The sequence below is a fragment of the Taeniopygia guttata genome, chromosome 8, assembly GCF_048771995.1.
Source record: "Taeniopygia guttata chromosome 8, bTaeGut7.mat, whole genome shotgun sequence".
NCBI lineage: Eukaryota > Metazoa > Chordata > Aves > Passeriformes > Estrildidae > Taeniopygia > Taeniopygia guttata.
In genome coordinates this window covers 18,073,716-18,096,292 of record NC_133033.1, presented here as the reverse complement: position 1 = coordinate 18,096,292, position 22,577 = coordinate 18,073,716, and the positions used below count along the sequence as shown (strand labels likewise).

Sequence of the window (22,577 nt, the reverse complement as noted above, 5' to 3'; positions counted from 1 at the left end):
CTGTATTTTATCAACACGAGGGATCCTTATTTCTTTTATTACAGTGTGTAGTGACTACCAAGAGACAACAGTGTAGCAAGAAAGTTACCTAACTTAAAATTCAGACAAGAAGTGAGAATCTACCATTCACAATATATCTTCAAAATGTTTCATACAGCTGGAAAACATTTGTGAGAAAAGCTGTGAATATTGTTTGGATTCCTATTTAACTGAAAAAGATGACAGCTTCATTTTAATACTGGTTCTGAGATGTTTGGTGATATACTTGACCAGGTTAAATAATTTTATTCCATGTGGTAATCACAATGTACAGAGCACTGTTTTGTTCAGTATATTTTGAATGTAGTCTGTTACCATGCATTAATATCCAGGTTTTTTTTTTTTCTTTAAATACAATCCTGAACAGCCAAGCCCCAGAACTTAGATGTAAAATAAAATGATTATTTAATGTAATGATGCAGTATGCACACATGATAAATTACACTTTATTTTCTTCATGAAACTGATGCAGAATCTACTAGATACTTCCTGTATGATTGCTATTGCAAGTTGATCAGAGAATCATTAGGGGAAAGGCACTTCAAAAAGTCCTCTGTAGGATTTCTCATTAGTGTGGGAGTATATTCCTTATTGCAGTAATTACTGCTGTACTTAAATGTAGTGGAGGACAATGTAAAGAGAACTGAATATTGTGAATGTGTAAAGATATCCAGTCTTTCCTATTTACCAGTAATTTCAAATATACTTTGTGCTTTTTGTTTAAAGAACTTAGTTTCCTGGAAGTATTAAATACTAAATATGAATTTGCTTTAATAATAACAGGAATTTGGCATATTTTCCAAAATTTTCACAGGCTTATAATAGTGCTGGTCACAAGACCTCTCTGAGCATTAAAAAAAGCAAAATTTAGAGACTTGAAGTGTTTCACAAATTACACCTCTTTCACCCTAAATAGAAAAAGCATTTTATTGTATGGCATAATCCTGATCTTTGCAGCTGAGGCTTCATCTGTATCTAACAGAACTTGAAAAAATATATTCTATACTATGAGATTTTGTACTAGAAAACAACTGTTTCTTTTGACATGCATAAATATAGTTTTTTTTTAAAATAACTGTATTTCAGTTCATTGTCATGCAAATGTTAAATACAATTACCTTGGTGCTCCAGTCAGTGTTCATTCACACATGTATGATATAAAAAAAAATGATGTAACATGATGTTATTTATTAATGCATTTTCTTTTATCAAAGGAGATTTTAAAAATGTCATTAAAGAACTGAATCACTAACTTCTAAATGTACTGGTTCTATTTACAGTTTATTTTTCCTTTAAAAATGTCTAATCAATAGGCCTCCAACTTCAACAGAAATCTAAAAAAATAAAACTTTTCATTTCTACATTCATATTAATATCTGTGACTAGAATTCTTCATCTGACACTCAGCAGTCTTGCTGATGTTGAGTTACAGCCTAAATTCCAGGTAACTTTTGAATTGCCTTCACTCTCCAGAACAAATACAAGTAAAAGCAGCAAAAGTATTGCTACAACTTTGCCTTGTGGTACACTGAAGTTAAAGACAGACGTCTCAATTACTTCCTGGATTCATGATTTTGTTTGCTTGGAGTAACAGATTGGGCATTATTCTCTTGATCACTGTAGCTTTTCACCATAGGTTTACAGCAGAACTGTAGGTTTCTGTACTGCAAGTACTGGTCTCAGAACTGGCATCTGTAGCATTCTGAAACACTTTGCCACTTGGAATAGGTTGGGAACGAAAAACTTGGCCTAGCAAGGTGTTTGTGTTTAGTTAATGCTTACTACTGTTGGGTTTTTGTTTTCTTTTTCTTAATTGACATTTTTCCCACTTCTATTTCCCCACCCCTGGATACAGTGTGTCAGTAATTGAATCTCTTATTTCTCCAAGAGTAAGGTAGTAATGTCATACTTTATATTCATGATAAATTCATAAAATATTTAATAGATACTAGCAAGGGCCATTATGAACTATGTAAAAAGATGGAATACTTCAGGGCATTTGTCACACAATTCATGGCTGATGACTAAACTAATTTCAGCTCTTCTGGTTGAGTTGGGTTGAATCCCACACCTTACGTTGCATATATTGTAAGAATATTGAAAATGATGGAACTCATTATTTTTTTTGTCTTAATAGAAAGGTAACACTAAATCACAACATCTGAAAATAAATCTGATTTCTTGTTCTTTTGGAACATAAAACTTAGTTAAAATGTTTGTAATATTATTTGTAGTGTGTGTGTTGGGTAAATAGTACACAGACTGTAGTAATGAGGTAGATGCATTAAGAAAAACCCTTCTTCCTCCAAAAATGATGGTGCATGCAAAGCAGTACTATAGCTGAACTATAGCTGAATGATTTTTTGCCTGAATCTAAAACCAAAATGTGATGTTTAAATTTTTTCATGGAACCTGCATCTAACTGATGTTTATCTCTACATGGTGACTTAGGCTTATACTATGGGAAAAATGTGTTATAGAGAAGGATTAGAACAGGCACAGTGTTGCTGGCATGGCAGTAATAGGATTCATCCAGTGAAGAAATTACTTCAGTTTAAAATATGTGACTAGTAGTGTGATCAGAAGCAACTTAGAAAAAAATAGCTTTATATTTTCATGCTAAGCAGAAAAATGCTATTGAGTGATATACTCCCACCAGACTGATGTTGAGAGATATGTCAGTAGGTTGTGTAGAGCTATTTTCAGGTTCAGAATAATCACCCAAGAATTTCATTTGAACATGTAATATTTTTTCATCTTCTCAAAGGCAACAAACATGCAAAGTATAATATACATTTGACATGTATTTTTAACTATGTGCTAGAAAATCACTAATTTGCACGAATGATAGGGAGATTCTTTTATGAATTACTGAATCATGCAAATTAGCAAGTGAACAAATACAATAAAAAAAAGTATCACATAATGTACTTATTCTGTTTTGACATTTGTGCTTCAGTGTTAACTCTTGTGCTAGTACATCATCTTGCACAGTGCTAGTAAACATATTCAAGTATATTTTAAGAGAGATCATGCTGAGCTATCAGGAGAGCATTTTTCCAGAGCAGTGTCACTCCCTCTTTGCTGTAAACAAGGAGAGGGTTATATTGCTGTATGTAATATATTGTGCATATTTGTATTTCTTTTGTTTTGAATTGAGGACAGAGTTTTGCAAGGTCATGTTTTGTTAGCAGAAGAGTGTAAGTTAGGTTGCTGGATCTTAGCATGTGTAAAGCACCAAAAAGGATTTGTAGAGAAATCTTCCAAAATATTCTCAGGAACTCTACTCTTAATTACTCTGATTTGAATTGTTTTTTTGCATTTTGGGAAAATTAAAAAAAATTCTCTTTGAGTTATAACTATCAAACTCCTGTCTCTCTGAAAATCTCCTGATCTTTGAAGGGGCTGAAGAGACTGGTCATGGATAAGGAAGTGAAGGGATGAAGAAAAGATAGAGATTTTACTGTTCATCACTCCTGTCTTAATTTCCAAAAAGACAGACTTCTTATGACTGGAAGAATATCCCATCTGGTTTTGCAAAAATTGCTTCCGTGTAGGAAACAATAAGTAGAAGCTATTTCCAAGAAATTGTTTCCAGTCATAAGAGGACTAGCAGTACATTTCACATCCTCAGTGAAATGGGAAATTAAAGAGTGGATAATTCTATCTTTCTGCTATTCTAGACTTAAAAAGAAAAACAAATTGCATTGACTAAATTAGAAATGACTAAACACCCTTTAGTTGCAGTTGTTGTCTTCTGTTGCATTGCTTTGTGTTATGTGGTTGAACACATATTGACAGCACAATGAATGCCCAAATGTTGGTTTGAATTTATACTGATAATCTTTCTTGAACTATCTTCAGTCAGAGGCTGAAGATGAAACCTAAGTAGTTCTAGTATCTTTGGGAGTATTTCTTGACTGAACAATGTTTAACACTATGCAGTCCATCATAGAAAGTATAGCCCCTGAATATACCTGAAATGGAGTTGGAGTGGGATTCTAGCACAAGGTAACTTTCCTTTTCCTGCTTAAAATTTGGAAGCCAATATCAAGATACCTTCATGAAATTGAGCTAACTGCTTTTAAAATTGCTAACTGGGCAAGTCCTGCCAGAGAGGAATCTGATAAAGCAGCAGCATCATTCACAATCAAAATTCTTACTTGTGTATAGTAACCCCAAATTGGAATATATTCTGCTGTGATCAGGTCCTGGCCAAGGACAGGGGGAACAATAGGTAAACTTGCCTCCTGACATCCTGGGGCTGGGGATGCAGGAATGGAGCAGACTGACAGCAGTAGCTGTCAGGGAGGTTTTCTTGTAGGCTTAATTTGTAGCATGGGTACAGAGCCTCAGGATTCTTACTGCCGAGAATTTTAATAAGAGCTCTCTGAGTTTGCAGCCAGCAGACTTGGGCATTCACCTGGAGTAAAGAAAACAATTGGCATCCCTCACTGTTAAGGAAGAGAGACACTGGTAAGTAAGCTATACCTGTGATTGTGTTGATATCATTGGCTGCATCATAAGATCCTGTAAATCCTGAGGTATGAAACTCTGGAATTATTGGATGCATTCATTAAACCCTAATGCTTCTGGGTTAGAAAGAGCAACGCTAAAATCAGAGCATCTATGTCTGGGATGCAGGAACAGTTGGGGAGTTGCTAATGGGTACTCTGTGTGATTTTGTGTAGAGGAGGTACTAATGGAGGGTGGAAGAGAAGAAGCATTTCTTACTGATTCGTAGGTTTCTGAAATGTCTGTGTGACTAGTCTGAGAAATGCAGATCTTTGTGGATTTTTTTATATATAAATTTTAATATTTTTCTGTAATTGTTTTCAAATAACGGCATAAAAAAGAATTGCCAAAAGGCAGACATCTGCTCATTTGTAGCAAGCAAAACTATCTACCAAAAGAGACTATTTAAATCCTTCCAGCAGGTTTTTGAAAATGCAGTGCCTTTGGGAAATGGGAAAAGTGTGCTTTTTCAGCCACACTTCATTTAGAGTCCGGGGATTGCTGTATTTGATGTAGGTCTAACAATTTGAGCATTTACAAAGAAGAACAATGCCACAAATTCAAGAACAAGTGATCTATCAAACTGTCGTGAACCAACAGATTATTAATTTTTTTATGAATCCTAAGATTTCTTAAAGCTGTGATTCTCTGAAAAAAAAAAACCCCAAACCCACATTTCTTTTAATATTTTCCAGACAGCACTTAACTGCTGAGCCATCACAGAAAATGTATTCATTCTTATGCCATTAACTTCAGTATGGGAGGAAATGTGACAAATACTTTCTTTTATATAATCTTAAAAGGATGTGAAAATTCTCCCTGCTTAGCTTGTGAAGGTGAAACCTAAAATGCAAGATTTTTGTGCCTTCCTTTTAGCAACAAGTATTTGTCCTATTTTTGCAAACACTGACTATTCTCAAGTTGCCCTCCCCAAGCCTTCTTGACATTGAGAGTCCAGAGTCTTCTCTATGTTTAGCTGGTAGATGGAGCTTTCTTTGCCAATATATGTTGACCTAAAAGGTCATGCTGTAGTGCTCAGAAATAAAACTAAGCTTTTCATGTTATACTTGCAAAATCCTTGTATATATTTCATATTTTAGATCCTTTGGGTACTGTTATTTTAACTACAGTAATTTTTAATTATCCTAATTTTGAGGTGCCTGTTAAAGTCTTAAAATAAGCATTTAATTTATAAGGAAGTGAATACTCATGTCACTCCTCTAGTCCTAAATAACTTGAGACAGACATGAACTCAAATTTTTAGAGTTTGCATATCTGTGGGAAGCCTCAACTGTAGATAGATAAGCAGACATATATTTTCCATTTTAAAAGGCCATTATTCAGCATACTAGGAGAAATTGCCAAGATAGTGTAAACCAGTTGGGCCATGTAGTCCAGCCTTTTGTCCATGCAGCTGGTGAAACTGCAAAGCTTGAACAGCTCTCTCCAATTAAAGAGTTTGCATGGAGGAGATTTCTACACTGGAAGAAGGAAACTGAAGAGGTACAAGTATACAGTGGAGTGCTTCTGTGAGGCAGCCTTGCTACCAAAGGAATCAGGTGTTAAATTTATTTGGTAATCTACAGAAGGGCTCTTTCTGTATGTGCTTTGTTTGTTTGGTGGTTTTTTAGCTGGGGGAGATGCCCAGCTAAAAAATAAATTAAATGATATATTGGTTTCACATAATGTGAAGTGTGGACAGTAACTTTCAGCTATGTAATTTATTCATATTATCATATTGTGAATGCATGAATATTGTAAAACTTTTCCCAGTGAAGGTGGTTATAGCAAAATCTGGATATAGCACATACAAAATCAGTCATTTAGTCTTAATGAGTTAGTGTATTTCCCTCTTGCAAATAATTAAGACTGAATTATCAACTGTCTACTATTAAAATGTTACTTATATCTTTAAACTCAATATATAAAGAACGCAGCATTGATTCTTAGTATGATTTGTTTTTACTCTGTGCTCACACCTCTAGTTTCCCTCTGTGATTTCTGTAATTCTGTCACAATGCTCTTTCCATTTGCTGAGGGGATGGTTTTGAATCTATACTTTTCAAGTAAATTTAAGGTAGAAAAGCAAAGCCAAATACTTATCTTAAACATCAAAGCATGAAAGAAAATGCCACCTTTTTAGAAAGATGCCTATATATAATAAACAAGGTAATATTATTATGAGTAAGCAATGCACTAATTATTTGCAGTGTGGAAAATCAGAACTGAAATAGCAGGCAGATTTCCTTTTTTCTGGGTCTTGATGACTCAGCATATTAACAAGTTGCAGTATCACTTATTAAGGTATCTTAGACAAACCTCTTCATTTGAAAAAGAGGATTGAAAGATAATCCTTGTACATGCAATTTCTATACAAAATACTAAATCTTAGAATCCTCTACTGAATTCTTGGAGTTTCCAAAAGAGGGAAAAGACAGGAGTAGTGGCACATGGTTCTCAAATCAGTAGCTGCAGCAATTTTAAGTAAGGAAGGATGAGGACACTGAAGTGCTGGGAGCTCACTTCTGGAAGTCTTGCATGAGGCTGGCTTAAGAAACTGCTTAAGTATTTTCATTATAAGTAGTTGAATGGTCTGACTGGGTCCCACTGGGGACTACATATATTAAAATAGAGCACAGTTAAGCAGTCTGATAATGAACTGGAGTGCTCACTGTCTGGAAGGACTGAGCTTTATTTCCTAAGGAAACTCTGCCTTTCTTTCCAAGTTTTAAAACTTGGGAAAAGGTGGCCAGCTGGGGTCCATGACTTATCTCCTCCATTGGAAGAAGCATCTTTATCAGGTTTGCAGTGGAAAGGTGACTGACCTCTCAATTTTCTCTGGAGTTCTAAACTGTAATAGCAGCCAAAACTTTTTATTATTTTTTTGCTTCTGCAAATCTGAAAGCAAGAGCAATTGGAACCTTTGAAAGTTTTATTTTTAATCTGAAATTCAGTGATTTAATTTGTGCTTTTTCCTGCCTCCAGCTTATGCCCTGTGTAGGGTCAAATGTTCAGGTGACACCAACAGCAAAGCTAAAACCCTCCTGGTCTTTTACCCTCTTTTCTCCCACATTCCTACCCCTTGCTAATAGCATCATGAATTGGGAAATTTTGGGAATGCATTGTGTGCAGAAATCAGTGCAGCCTGACTTGAGTGACAGCATTCAGTCAGATCTTTGGATAATTTCAGGGTGATGAAAAAGAGAGAATTTGGGAATATTTTGGTGCTCAAATCCTAAAAAGGGGAGCTTTAGCTTATCATGCTGTTACTGCCTTTCCCAAAACTAATTTTTCATAAAAGTTCTTTGTTTAAATCACTCTTCTGTAATTGTGATAGAATTGCTGGCATGCCTAAATTGCAAGACTGATTGTGGTGCTGTAGTAAGGCAAACCATTTCTTCTGCATTTGTAGTTTTTAACTGAGAATATTTTCTTAAATTTTCAATTAATGCATTTTAGTTAGGTTAGATTGTATCATAGGTTGTTTATAAATGTTATTCTTAAATTTAATTAGTGTTTTCAATGCAAATAAATGGTAGATTTGTGCTTGTGATACTGAGATATTGAACAGAGTGGTGTTTGTAAGATGTGCATAGATGATGAAGTCATTTTGGGAGAAAAACATCTTTGACTAAACTTGTGAAGTGTATCTTTCCTGAAGTGAACCCAGAGGAGTTTTGTTGAGGTTAAGATAAAAAGACAACAGGTGTTTCATATTTTGGAAAGGTAATTTACAGAGGACAAGAATCATGCCACATAAAACTAATTTCTGATCTCCTAAAAACCCTAGAAAGGATACTTGATATAAGTAAAAAAATCTGTAACACTTCTGGGAGAATAGTGCAGGCGAAAGAAGATTATTGTGTACAGGACAAGCCATAATAAAAGCTGTCAGTTCTGTCAACCTTTCTGTCTACGGTCTATAGAGGATTAAAAGGATATTGAACATCGTGTAACAGCTGTCTCTTATGTGAAAGGGATCACTGTTCTGGTGAACATAAATGTACCCGTTTAAAAAGCTCCATAAGGCAGGGTGTGGCTGGGCCACAAGTGGCTGCTTTGGCAGGTAAAGTGCTGCTTTCAAGGACTTGAAGAGCACAGTGCGAGGTCTATCAGGTACTATCAGTGTTTTATCAACAAGTGGGTTTCTTCTGTGTCTTTTACACTACCTGCATAGTATGGGTACTATCAAGTTTATTGTCATAAGCAGGAAACTATATTGTGTTCCTATGATGTTGAGAAAATACTAATTAATATGTAATTATTTAATCAAGTGTTAATAGAGAAGTTGCAGATTGACTTTAAGTATTTGGTTTTTGTAACTCTAAAATCTTTTAAGATTTAAATAAAAATACTTTGTTAGCAACAGTAAAACCTTTAACTAGACAGTTTTTCTGTGACAATTTAATGAATTTTGAATGTTGATTAATACTGTTGAAAACACAGCAATTTCACAGTGCTTACTATGAAACAAGAAAAAGAAGACCATGCTTAGAACTAACATTGCTGTAATGTATGGTTGAAATTACTTTCACCATCAATATGAAAAAAATAGATTTCTAATATGTCAAAAAGATGAAACAGTTTTTCTGACTTGGTATCAGCTGATATACATGCTTTGTGCCACAGTATTCTGTAAGCAGAACTGTGTTTTCTATTTTTAATCCCTGTAACTTGCATAACAGCTTTATTCAGCAACATTATAAATTGGAGAAATGCAATTAAAGTAATATATACAAGTTATATGCATGACGTTGGTGAAAGGCATATTGGAAAATGATTGAAAAATTCTCTGTCCCAGTAAGATGACAGGAGGAATTGAAGGAGAATATAACTTCCCATGAGCAGTCTTGGAGCAGGCTGCTCCCCTCAGTGCAGTGCAGGCAGAGCCTGGCTGTGTTCCCACTGCTCAGCAAGGGTTAAGAGGAAATCCCACCAACCTGCTTTTCCTCTGCTGGGCTCCATTTGTGTGTCTGATCACAGACCAAGATAGCTCTGTCTAAAGTATGCAGAAGACATGCCATTAAGCAATGACAGTTTTAGTGCAGAAATGGAGGTTTCTGAAGGGCTGAATGGTAGTTGACAACAGCTCAGAAGATGGACTGTGAAGTGACTGGTGCGCACTCTCCTACACCACTATCATTGACACCTGGTGACAGACAGTGGCTCCTTTATTATATTATCAACATTGTCCATTAAAATGAAGTTATGATGGAAGATGATAAAAAGTTGCAGGACAGAGAAGTGGAAAAGTTTCAGATGAATGGGGAAGAAAGACTACAGAAAACAGGAAGGACAGCCAAGCAGAAGCAAAGACGAGAGGAGAGTTCCTGCACTCAAAGGGGATTCAGAAGTAGAGGAGAAAAGAATTATGGCTGTGTAGAGAGCCAAAGAAGTAAAGAGAAAATGAGGCATTGATGAATAGAATGATTTGGGGCCTATGTCCATATGATTCACCACCTCTTAAGTGTCCAAAAATAACCTTGTCTGTAAGTGCCATTATTCTGCACTAGGGTAAGAGGTTTTTTGTCTGAAGACTAAGTTTCAACTCTGATCATTTCTTCTGTTCGATAAAAAGCACCTCCCTTACGAGTCCTGTAACTGCCAGCAGCAATGCCACATCTGTCTAATCCTGTAGAGTGCCTCTATTTAAATTTTGCTTACTCTAGTAATGTGAACTTAGAGACAGAGTAGTGCCACTTCTTATGGATCTGCAGAAAGCTTACAGGACTTCAGGTGACTGAAGAGGCAACAGTGTGGGAGTCTTTCCTTCTTTCTTTAGATATGAACCAGTATTGTCAATTTACATGATACTCGATGTTTTGTTTCTTACAGCTCCTGTGCATTGCTAACAGGCCTGGCATTTCTCACAAATAGAATTCTTCACATGTCATTCTGCAATATAACCTGAAAGACTGCTGCCTTTCACCCAGTATTAAATATCCAGGACCAGGATATCTATTTGTCTGTATTGCCGTGTTTTGTACGATTTTTGGTGCCCTTTATACTAGAGGTGTTCCTTGGCAATTAGATTTGTTTTGTCTTTGTTTTTTTGTAGTCCAAAATTGTTTTCACAGTTGATTCTAATTTAAGATTCTGTTTTCTTTGCCACATTGTACTTACACAGCAAAGTTCTTGACCTCGCATGTGAGAATTTCTTTTCCTGTTTCTTGACTTTCAATATTCCTGTATTATTTGTCTTTGGTACTCATCAAACCCCTGTATCAGCTGTTACAGTGTTTTGGTATTTAAATACCTGACAAAACATCTCCCAGTTAGTCTATAATCCTTTTCACCTCTTCTGTCCATTGTGAAATGCAATGAACACAAAGACAAAATAATGTGGGATTTTCCTCTGCGAATGTTAGTTTTGGGTGTGTGTTTGTTTGTTTGTTTAATTTTAATTAGGGAAATAATGGCAGGGTTTTTTTTTTTTTTTTCAGCTGCCAACAGTAAGTTTTCATCAATGGCTTACAATTTAAGTAGTGGATCTTTATCCTGGTCCCTTACCTTTATTAAATGAGTCTATATATGTCCAAATCTCAGTTTAAGTTTGTCCTTGACCCTCTTTCAGTACAGCAAGAAGCAAGACCGAATGGGGAGAAGAAAGACTAAATTATACAGGATTAGCCATAAGTAATTAAAAGATTGAGCTTTAGGAGAAAAATCTATGTAACGCTCTTCACTTTGGCCATCAAAGGCAAGGGGCGTTCAGTTTGGGAGTTAGATTTATTTGGAAAGAATAGATGCATTTCTTCCTGACATGCAGCTTTCTTATTTCAGTGCTTACTGTCCCCAGCTCAGTGTTTAGAGTGATGCAAGAGACTTGGAACTAAGAAGAGCCTGGTTGGGTCAAAGTTGGGTCTCCTGTTCAAACTGACCTCCTCTTTACTGGGTGCAGTTAGCTCTACCATTCTCTCACAGTTATTGACCAAAGCCTCAGAAAGTACATACAGACCTTCGTCGGGGCTATTTCTCTGAGTAGTGGATAAAGTTTTAGAAATTTCTGCAAGTATTAGAGCTGGAAGCCTTTTTCAAAATGACTGTTTATGGCCTGGAGAAATGAATTAGGGTTCAATTTGCTTCTAAACCTCTGCCAACAGTAACCATAATAAAGGTTGTTTGCTCTGTTTTGTGATACATGAAGATTTGATGGGTTATCAGCTACAATTTGTTGAGGAATATTACTCCGGATTATCAATTTCACCCCAGTCTTTCAGCATTCATATGATTTCACTTCAAGTGATGTTATTGCCAGTTACATAGACAATTGTTTGCTGCATTTTTAGGTAACGATACAACTAAATTGCCCTTCTTTGTTTGGAAGCAAAAGTGTGTTAAGAACTGGCCTATGCCTGGAAATGGGACTGTTGGTCAGATATTTTAACTTTAAAATTAAATATTGGGTAATATTTCAATAACTGTGCAAAAAAAGCTATTAACTGAAAATTATCTTTGCTATGGCTTCCTTTTCTCTTCTGCAGTGCAAAGACTGGGGTGTTATCTTTTATGTGGAAATTACTATGCATGTTCAGTGAATGTGGTGTTTTTTAAGATTCACAACAGCCTCTATGTTACTAAAGGAGATGCTGTTCCATGAACACTGGGAGAAAATCCATTATATAGGGTGTTTTCTGATAGTTGATAGGATTTTTCCTATATTTTTACTAAGGAATGCTGAGATATATTTTCTCAGGTTATCAAAAGTCCATAGATAGTCCAGAATGTTGTTTGTTTTGTGGTTTTTTGGGTTTTTTTTGTAATGAGCATGCACCTCTTCATTTAATTTACTAGGAGCTAACAAGTGAATTAGAAATACTTAATCAAGATTTCTAATTTGTTTACAATATTTTGAACCAAAATCATAGTCATAAAATAACCTTATAAAATGAAAGGTGGGATTTCTCAGGGTGGGAGGACAGTTGAAGGAAAACAAAAGGAAGTATAATGCTTAATAATTCTCCATTGGTATATGCATGTGGAACTGAAGCTCATGGTAATTGTTGGTGTGTTCCCTTAACCAGGGTATTTTTGAAAGGATCAATCACTTGTAGCAATTTATGTAATAACTTTCTGGTGTGCGACTCTACTACTTTATTTATTCTTTCTGCCTGATTTACCAGAATGCGATACCTTTGCTCCTTTGTACAGTAAATGCACTCTGTGATATCTGTGATGGTATGGTCAAAGGATATTTTATTGTCAGATAGAAAAATAGGTCAACACTAATGTCACTTGATGATCAACCCCCCAAGTTTAATAAAACACCTCACCAGCATGCGTTCAGCACAGTGCTCGATGTTTTATTAGGACTACAGTACCTTACAGTACCTAGCTATAGCAGGCATGTAATTACTGAGCTGTCATGGTGATAAGTGGGATTAATGGCAGCCTGGTGCACTTTAGTCTGCAGAGTGCCTGGAAGATGGTATTATTATAAGAGAAAGTCTGGACTGGCATATTCATGGCACCCTCCCCTCCTCCCCAAAGCTCACATTCAAATTTGCGTTACCTGCCCCTCCCAGCAGCTGACATTTTCAACAGCTGTTATTTGTGAAGCAGCTCAAAAATCAAAAGAAAAATAATTTGGTAAAGATGCTTGCTAGTCTGAGCAAGTAATCTGTACACATCTTATCCTGCCAGGTGCCATGCCATTTTGACATGAGATTGTTCTATATATAATTCACAGAATGTATTTTATGTTCAGTGTGCTTTCTCTCATTTTGAATACAGGACTGTCGTATTTTGAAGAAAACCTCACTGAGGAAAGTGAAGAGTAAAAAGTCGTAATGGAATTGATGTCTTTTTTAATTGCATGATTTTTGAGTTCTGTTATTTCCTTTTTGCTTACACAGGCAAACTGCTCATCTGAGTCTTCATAGTGGTGTTATTTTGTCTAGCACATCTCCTTTTTTGCTGGCTTCTAATACTAGAATGTTACTTTTTTTTCAAAGAAGAGAAATTCTTGTCTGCTTAGAATGCTAAAAGTATCCTCTTGACTCCATGTTCTGGCCACAACCTTTTGAGGTCCCCCTGTTCCACCTTTCCTTGTTAAGGCCTTTTTAGCATGTGCCTGTTGCAGGTAATGCTGGGCAGTGTTATCTTCAGCTGCCACAGCTAAACCTGCCATTGCTTTTCTGACATCCCTCCTAGTTGAACTGGTAACCCAGCGTGGTGTTGAACCCAGGTTTGTCTTCTGCAGGTTTGCCATCTTTTGCAGCTTGTGAGACCTGTTTACGTTAAGTATAGCCTCTGGGGCCTTTTTTCTATGACTAGTCTTGTGCTAAAATCCAAACAGTCTCTACCACATGTGCCTTCAAATTTTGTTGGTGCCATATCGTCTGCAATACTCATCTAGATAATAATGAATAATAAGATGAAAGGCTAATTAATCTTTTACTTAACTAGCTTTCCCTTCTCTCATATTCCACCCTTAACTGTAAAAATGACAACAAAAAAAAACACTGATGTGTGTGATTGACAAAGTTAGAATAGTGTTTTGCTGCAGGAATTCCAATAATTTATTTCCTTTTAATGTACTCTTAATTTCTTTCTATATAGTCCACTGGCCTCTTGCAGCTTTTCTGTGTTTTAAAATTCTCTGTCCCAGCCAGTTCCACAATCTTGTCGCCTAGCACTGAATAACAATAATTAAGGTAGACTTGTGGAACCTATGTGAGTATCTGGGCTCAAAGGATACCTAAAACCCAAATTTTATTTAATTTTCCATATATTTTTAAACCCACAATTTGCATTAATTCTGACTGTTACTAAAGCAGTATCAAAAGAGCATCTGTAATAACCTAATTAATTCTGAGACAAGTAGTGAGGCATTTGACCTGTGATAATCATTGATCTATAAAACCAAAGCTGTGTACTAATACCTTTGTGCCTAATAGAGAAGCATTTTACTCCTTCAGCTGACTTTTATCTTTTTTTTAGGTTTGCTTAATGCAAGTTGTGTAGACTGTCCTGAGGACTTAATCCTTAGATGGGACTGATGCAAACAACCAGATCGTCACACCCGCATGTGTGACTATGCAGAAACAGAAAATCAGCTTTATTACATAGGATGTTTTGTCACCTTATTGCTTTGTCATTAGAAATGACAGGAAGAAGGTCTTAGGGATTTTGGTTGGGAGTATGTATAAGACTACTGTTTTCAGAAGTCATAGCCTTTCATAGAAATTCAGGAAATTCATAGAAAAGTGACTTGAAAATTCATCAGCTTTGGACATACAGTAAAAAGTAATTCCCTCCTTTGTGAAATACTGTTGCTTTTGTATATCTGATGGTCCAACATTCAGCATTTAATCCTTAATGAGACTTCCAGAACTTAGTTAATAAATTTAGGTTCACAGCACATTTTTTTTTTCAAATAGAAAAATGAACTGGTCAGAAGTTTAGCAGTCATGGATTCCAGGGAAAAGAATTGCCTCTCTGTAACTTGAAGGTTTCCTAATACTTGGACAGGTGTTATCTGCGTGCTTGCAAATGCCTTCCTATGTAGAATGCAGTCAGCAAAACATAACTAATCTCTGTTGATGACAGTCAATAATGATCATGTAGCATTTTGAGGTTTTAAATAGAAAATTTGTGTGTTATGCTCTATTGCTTTGTGACTTATCTTTTAGCATGCTAACATGAAAATCTTATGCTTTGGCAGCACTTAGATTCCATGTCTCCTTGACATATTTTCTTTTATTCCTGTAGATGTTTAAAGTGTGCAGATGCCCCCTGTCAGAAGAGTTGCCCAACTAATCTGGACATCAAGTCATTCATCACAAGTATTGCAAACAAGGTAAAGTTGGGCTTGCAGTTGTACATGGCTGGAGATAACAGCAATTACCTGCAAATTTTGTAGGTGAGATTGCATTTCGAGGCTTATCTTTGTAAAGTCTTCAAAATAAAGTGTTTAGAACAGACATTTTGAAGCTTGAGTCAGCTAATTTTGATTATTTTTACTTCTGTTCTGGGCCTGTACAGATAGTGTATACTGCAGATCTATTTCTTCATGTCACTTTTTCTATAAAGTTTTTGGTTTTGATGGTTTTCAAATACAATGGTATTCAAAAACCTGAGCATTATAATGTCATTATTTAACCTTTCTGCTACCTGACTTATTACAGTTACAAATCTCTCCTTTCATTAAACCTGCGGGGGGGGGGGGGGGTGGGTGTATTGGTGGTTTTCTATAAGTTATTATAATTTAAATTTCCTATTAGAAGCAATATTATCTTGTCCTTTATAGTAAGAGTTTCTCTTTAATACAAGTGTAGTCACTCACTGGGACTGTTAATAACATACTGCAGGAATAAACGGGCCCCCCTCTTTGGAAGTACTGTACCTTTTCTAAATAGGCTACTATATGATGATCATAATGAAACCTTAAAAACCTTATTGTGAATTGTGATTTAAAAATTACTTTAATGGTCATAAATAGAAATAAAAGTTACTGCAAAGCTGCTGTGAATTATAAGGACATCTGGGATAGCCTAGAGATGACTGGATATTGGTTGCCCCATACCTCTTAATGCTTACTTCATATCTGTGGAACCATCAGCTGCTATGTCACTTACATCTGTATGAACCCAACTAGACTCATAAACTACTGAGGGTGCTATAAAGATTATCTGTCTGCTTTTTATACTCTTAACATTTTCACTGTTCCGTGCATTTGAAAGGGCCAACACAGGTAATGCTGAGGGAAGTATGTGGGCAACAGCAGCACTTCCATGTGCAAGTGAACAGCCACACTGCTTGTATAAACTGGGTGGTATGGAGAGAACACCAGTAAATCCTGCATCTTAACAAGAAACACTAGGATAAGAGGAGATATTAAAATGTCTGTATCAATTATCATGTAACTATGTGTTGCTGTGGTTTGCAGTAATTGGCATTATGCCCAGTATATGCATATAGACTGTTTTCATATATAATCTGTATCCTGTCACTGCTGCATTTATTTTCATGAATGTAGGCATCTGTTTGCAACCACAGTATAGTTTGTGGCATATTGCTGCTTGTTATCTCTTCAGGCATCGTGAAGAAGGCAAGCAGAGCAGAGAAGGTACAAGGCAGGAATGGAGCTGCTATTCTTTCATCTGCCTGTATCAGGAATAGTGTGGCCAGCAGCATTACCAGGGAGGTCATCCTGGTACTCAGGATGGTACATCCATCATACTCAGCACTGGTAAGGCCACACCTCGAGTGCTGTGCCCAGTTCTGGGCCCCTCACTTTGGGAAGGATGTTGAGATGCTTGAGCGCATCCAGAGGAGGCAACGAGGCTGGAGAGAGGCTTGGAAAACAATTCCAGTGAGGAACGACTGAGGGAGCTGGGGGTGTTTAGCCTGGAGAAAAGGAGACTCAGAGGTGACCTTAGCACTCTCTACAACTCCCTGAAAGGTGGCTGTAATCAGGTGAGGTTGGTCTCTTTCACCAGGGAGCAGCTGGCAGAATGAGAGGACACAGTCTAAAGCTGCACCAAGGGAAATATAGGTTGGATATTAGGAAAAAAGTTTTTTATGGAAAGAGTGATAATGTGCTGGAATTATCTGCCTGGGGAGGTGGTGGAGTCAGCATCCCTGGATGTGTTTTAAAAAAGATTGGATGTGGCACTCAATGCCCTGGTTTAGTTGAGGTGTTTGGGCATGGGTTAGGCTTGATGATCTTGAAGGTCTCTTCCAACCTAGTTCCTGTCATGCTGTATGATTCCGTGATCATAGTGCTGTAGTTTGTTTAGGAAATCTAAAACAAATGTTATGGAAGTATTTTACCAGGATGGTCTTTTTCTTATGGAGGATTCATTATGTTGCTTTGGGTAGGATTGGGTGATATGTTTTTGAGGAAAGAAAAGGGGCCTAGTTATCAAAATATAAAGCTAGGAATGAGCAACTAAGGAAGATGAATTGAAGCCTGCAACAGAGGATGTCAGAAAAAGAACTAACACCAGCAATATCCTTTATACAATAAATTTGGTGGGTCTCTTAGACTCTGACAACCTCTAAAATATGATGCCCCTTTGTAACTTGATGGAAAGAGTAAGTTATTTTAAAGGCAGATGTTTCTTTTACAGAGCAGAGACAATAAAAGTAGCGTGACTTCAGAGCTTTGAGAGTTATGTTTTGGCAATGCTATACTGGAATAACATTAGTAAACTGCCTTGAAGGTTTGAAGTAGTCTTTGCCTTGCTGAAGACAATGAGTAAGTACGTGCTTACTGATTCTAATAGGGCCAGATTTAATCTGTCAGATGGTCAGTGAGGTGGATCAACCCTACAGAATTTGAGTTGCTTGATGATGACTTTTGAATCCTCCTGGAAGCTGCAGATGCGTGGTAAGATACTGGTTTTGTCCTGAGCAGGTGACCTGATCACTCGGTGTTTTATCAGAGTATCTTGGTCTAGAAAAGAATTGCAGCTTACTGCTATTCTCTCAGTAGATCTAACTTTCTTTGTGGAGAGCCCAAAGTATCTTAGATTACTGAAATGTAGTCACAGCATATCTTTTTGGACCCTATCCCTGCTTATCAATATCTTCTGTATCCACTCTAAAACTTATGATAAAAGGTGTAACACAGCTTTATTAACTGCTGTTACCTCATTTTTATATCTGGCTGTTTTGTAAGGAGATGGAAATATTCACACACAGGAAGTTTGGAAAAGTTGGATATTTGGTTTCTGCTGTTCAAAACGTTAGGATGGAAAATTGAATGCCTAAATCAGCACTGCTTCTGTTAATTCAAGTTTGAAGTGTGAGTTTACGTAACAGTTTATGCTCTTCTTTCTCTCCTTACCTTATAAGAAGAAATCTTACATGGCATGATTGTGGAAGCATTTCTCTCAACCCTAATGCTGACTTTAAAACTAAATAGCCAGAAAAACAAACAAAAAGAATAAACCTCCCGAAATCAGAAGTTAGTAAAAACCTCAGGGGGAGGCTTTTAGCAAGTGGCTGAATTCATGGGCTGAGAAACAAGGCTAGAGAATCCTGCATGCCCATGGTCAGGGGTTTGGAACTAGATGATCTTCAGGGTCCCCTTCCACCCCAAACCAGTCGATGATTCTGTATTTGTAGCCTCCATGTCACTGGCTATGCCTCCTGTAATTCATATCCCAAGCAACCTAAGGAAACTAACAGTGCAGAGGGAACCCAGCCTTGACTTGATGGCTGCAGTCTGCTGGGTTGAATTTTCCTTTTGATGTATTAGTTTGCGATGCCTTTGCTATAAAATATCTCTTGTAACAAATTCTGTTATTCAGAGAAATTACAGGAAATTCCTATGGTTTACTTTATTAATGGAATCTTTTTATAGTTGTAGGTATGTACTGCTGTTTTTACAGGACTGCATTTTGAAATTCCTTGCTTTCTGTCAAAGGTACAAAGTGGAAGTTGAGAGGGGGGTACCAAAAGTTGAAATGATTCACTTGAAATCATGACCTCGTAGATTCGTCTAAGAGCTCACTACCATGGCTGCTCCTGTGGTGTCCTCTGCTCTCTTTCATTCAGTTGCTGTGGTGGTACCTGCACCATAAACTTTTAGAGCAGATAGAAGACAAGAATAATGTGCTTTTGAACACTAAAACATATAATTTATAATTTTGATCATTTTTAAAGGAACCAGAAAGTAATTTTTCACTTTGTTATGCATTTTGCTGAACTTCTATTGAAATAATAAATTAGATATTATCATTCAGTAGTCTGAATATTCAGCTTGATGAAAATTTCTGTATTATTGTCACTGAAGTTGTTGCTTAAGATGATCAAGGATATTTTGCATGTCATTGAATATAGTTTTCAATATGATAAATTTGTTTTTGCTGTTTTCATCTTACAAATAAACTTCCACTTCTAATCCAAAAGCTTATAAATATGTATGATAGCTTCTAGAAGAAATAAATAGGAGAAACATAGAACATTCAGGTGTTTTAGGTCAATAGATTCAGGGAATTGGGTACATTTTCTAGACTTATTGAAGATCTGTGTCTGAATCTCTCATCACCCACTTGAGAAACTTGCTTCAGCTAGTTACCCTTCGCCTTGTTTAGAGAAGATTGTGTTCAGTAAATTCCCTGTCCTTATCCTTGTGTAAGCAGTATTTCACACCGGTATTTATTTAAATATGATTCATTATTAATATAGACTATTTAGACAGCAGTAAACTGAAAATGAGTAACTTTGTCAGGTATTAAAAAGCTCTGTTGTATGTGGTTTGTTTTGTTGGGAAATGGCTATAGCAATCATAAAGGGTCAGGGATTCTTGTTCTCTTAAGCCTGAGGCTTTTTAGATATTTACAGGCCATGTACAATGTAGCTGTTCTGCCGTTAGACCTGAGCTCTGGAGTAGAAGAGGGACAAGGGAGGAGGGCTGTTCCCAGGTTGAAAGGGTAATTGAATTGCCTGACTCAATGAGCCTTGAGCCTCTTTGAGAGCAAGGTTGTCACTTATGCTGTATTGTGTTAGCTGCTGTGACTCAGTAGAGTCTAGGCCACAACTTCCATTCGCTTTTCCATACAAACTGGATTACAACTCCACTTTATAAAGGTACAATTTATTCCATTGTGTCTTCCCAGTTTGTGTTTCTCAGTTCATAAAGACCACTTGCAATTGTGTCTCTCAGAGATCAGACTTCAGATTCACCAGGCACACGATACAATTTTTGTATCCAAACATCAGGAGATGGCAAACAGGAATTCTGACTTCCAGCTGTCCTCTTTAAATACCACCACATAGCAAAACATGTATTCCTTGCTTTATAATAAACAAGTGCTGCCTTAGTTGTTTATTTCTCTAAAAAGAAAAAAAATACACTAAAGAAAGTCCAATGTGTTCAGCTGCTGCAGTAGAAGCTTTGCCCCTCAGCCCTGAAGTAGTACCAGGAATGATTTTAGGATTTTATGCCCTCCTTCCTTGTGTTGATATGTTAAAGCAAGAAGGAATTTGTAAAATGGAGCTTTAGCACTCGTCATCCTTTAGGACTGGCACAAGCAAATGTTTTACAGCAGCAGAAAATCCTACAATTTCCCAGAAGCATCTCTCAGCCTGCACTTGTAGGGCATGCAGCTTTTCTCCTGTTCTGCAAAACCGTGCCAGAGAAGCAGCCCTTTGGAAAGCAGCAGCTCCTCACATGCTTTACCTTTGAACTGCTCAGGGAGAGAGTCTTGGAGCTCTTTGTTATCAGACACCTTTGTGGTTTGAGTAGTAGCATTGAAAAGCAACTGTTGGTGCTCGCAGGATATCAACTTTTGTTACACAGCACAGGCAGAAGGAATGAGTGACTCAGCCTTTACAGTCTCAGTCTGTAATGAAGAACTGGGGGTACAGAAGTATCTTTTTGGTTCTCTGTACTCATAGAACTCACTTTGTCACTGTAGCCCTCTGTGACTAGCTCTCACAATTTTATTTCAAGCCATGCATTATTACAATGATTCCTGACATTGACTCTCCAGCTTTTCCTGTGTTCAGAAAGACCATCTTCTCCCATATCCCTTAGTAATAAATATAAGCTGATTTGCACTGACACGTCAACTGTTTTTAACAGAATATTAGGCCAACATTAGAAACAGAAGAACAACGACAAAGAGCCCAGTGCCTCCCCAAAAATCCCAAACCAAGTGAAAATCTCACATTGGAAAACAAACTCAAAAAAAACCCCAAGCCCCAAAATCAGCAAAGCCAATGCTACCCTCTGGATAAATGGTAAAATGTCGTCCCTGGGCTGTGCAGAACACTGGGAGGGAAATAGAGGAGGGTGAAATTAATGGTAGGAGCAGTAGAGAGAAACTTGTGGAACACAGGGGAAAGTTTTAGGATTTAAGAGGAATCTTTTGGTTTAAATGAAACCAAATAAAATTTGTGTGGGATTTTCAAGAATGAAATTCTGTTTTTTTCAGAGGAGAAATCAGAGAGGAAACAAACTGGAAGACAGAGAAGGATACTAAGGGATAAGGGTAAATCTGAAGTTTGGGAGATTGAGGGAGTAAAGGAAAATATGTTTGTGATAATACACTAGAAATAAGAAAAATGAAAACTGTGTGGACAGAGGAAAACAAGATACAAAAAGTTGCAGACTTGCTAAGAGAAAATAAATGAAAAGAAAGGATTGCCACAGAGAAAGGGTGTTGAGAGACATAGGATTATGACAGGTGAGAAAAACAGAATGATGGGGTTTTTTCTGTGCCAGAGGAACTCTGACTAAATTAACAAAAGACGTCTATATACTATTGCAAAGACTATAGAAAATGACGAGTCACCGTTCATATGTGAAATACTGTAGGTGAGGTACTGTTAATACAATGGATTGTGGAAGTCAGCTGCTAGGTGACTGGTAATAATTATATACCGATATTAATCACAATTAATCTTTAAATACTACTTTGAGGCCCCAGGTTTTTCAAAAGTGCTGTTTTATTTAGCTTTCTCTGTTATTCATAGTATATTTCAGGTTGCTAAATAAAATAGTAAGGAAAAAATAATTTAAAAGAAAAATTAGGAATGATGTTAAATTGATGCACATGAAACAGTGACTTTTCTTGAGATGTCTGTTTGTACTTTAGTGTAATGGAATGGCTGACAGCTGGTTTCAGTTGCCGTAGTGTAATTATGTAGAATAGACTTTTGCGATGACACTATGTCAATTAAGGAATCTCTCACATTCTAGACTACAAAGGACAAAATGACAGTACAAGATATTTCTTCCATTCTTTTTCATAAAAAGATAGTGACACTGTGTGAAATTACAGTCCTGTTATGATGACACAAGTCAAATGATGTGAAAGATTTCTGGATTGATTAAAAATCATCAGCATTATAATATAGAATATGTATGATTTGATAAGTTCCTGTTATGTTTTGTTCATTCTTCTTTGGAAGATATTTGGGGGGGCTGACAGACTGAGGGCGTTTCTTGTTATATTTGAACTGGTGTGTGTCAGTGTGAAAAATGCTCCTTATATAACAATGTACTTTAAAAAGTGACTCTTCGGTCTGTGGAAATGTTTTAATCCAATACATCTTGAGTAAAT

The 22,577-nt window shown here is 36.7% G+C and overlaps 1 protein-coding gene across 17 annotated transcripts in view; it reads left to right on the top strand.

Moving 5' to 3' along the window:
- The window catches only part of DPYD (dihydropyrimidine dehydrogenase), a 438,624-nt gene that overhangs the window by 137,754 nt on the left and 278,293 nt on the right, over window positions 1-22,577 (top strand). For 16 of the 17 annotated variants that reach the window (XR_005981107.2, XR_004368573.3, XR_012057143.1 and 13 more), the window contains one exon: window positions 15,268-15,355. Coding sequence is in view for 13 of the 17 variants with exons in the window: in XM_072932831.1 (XP_072788932.1) it covers window positions 15,268-15,355 (88 nt within the window). In the remaining 4 variants the exon portion in view is untranslated. Of the gene's footprint in view, window positions 1-15,267; window positions 15,356-16,615; window positions 16,748-22,577 lie in introns of those variants that run through there. The other variant, XM_072932832.1, reaches the window with a different exon arrangement.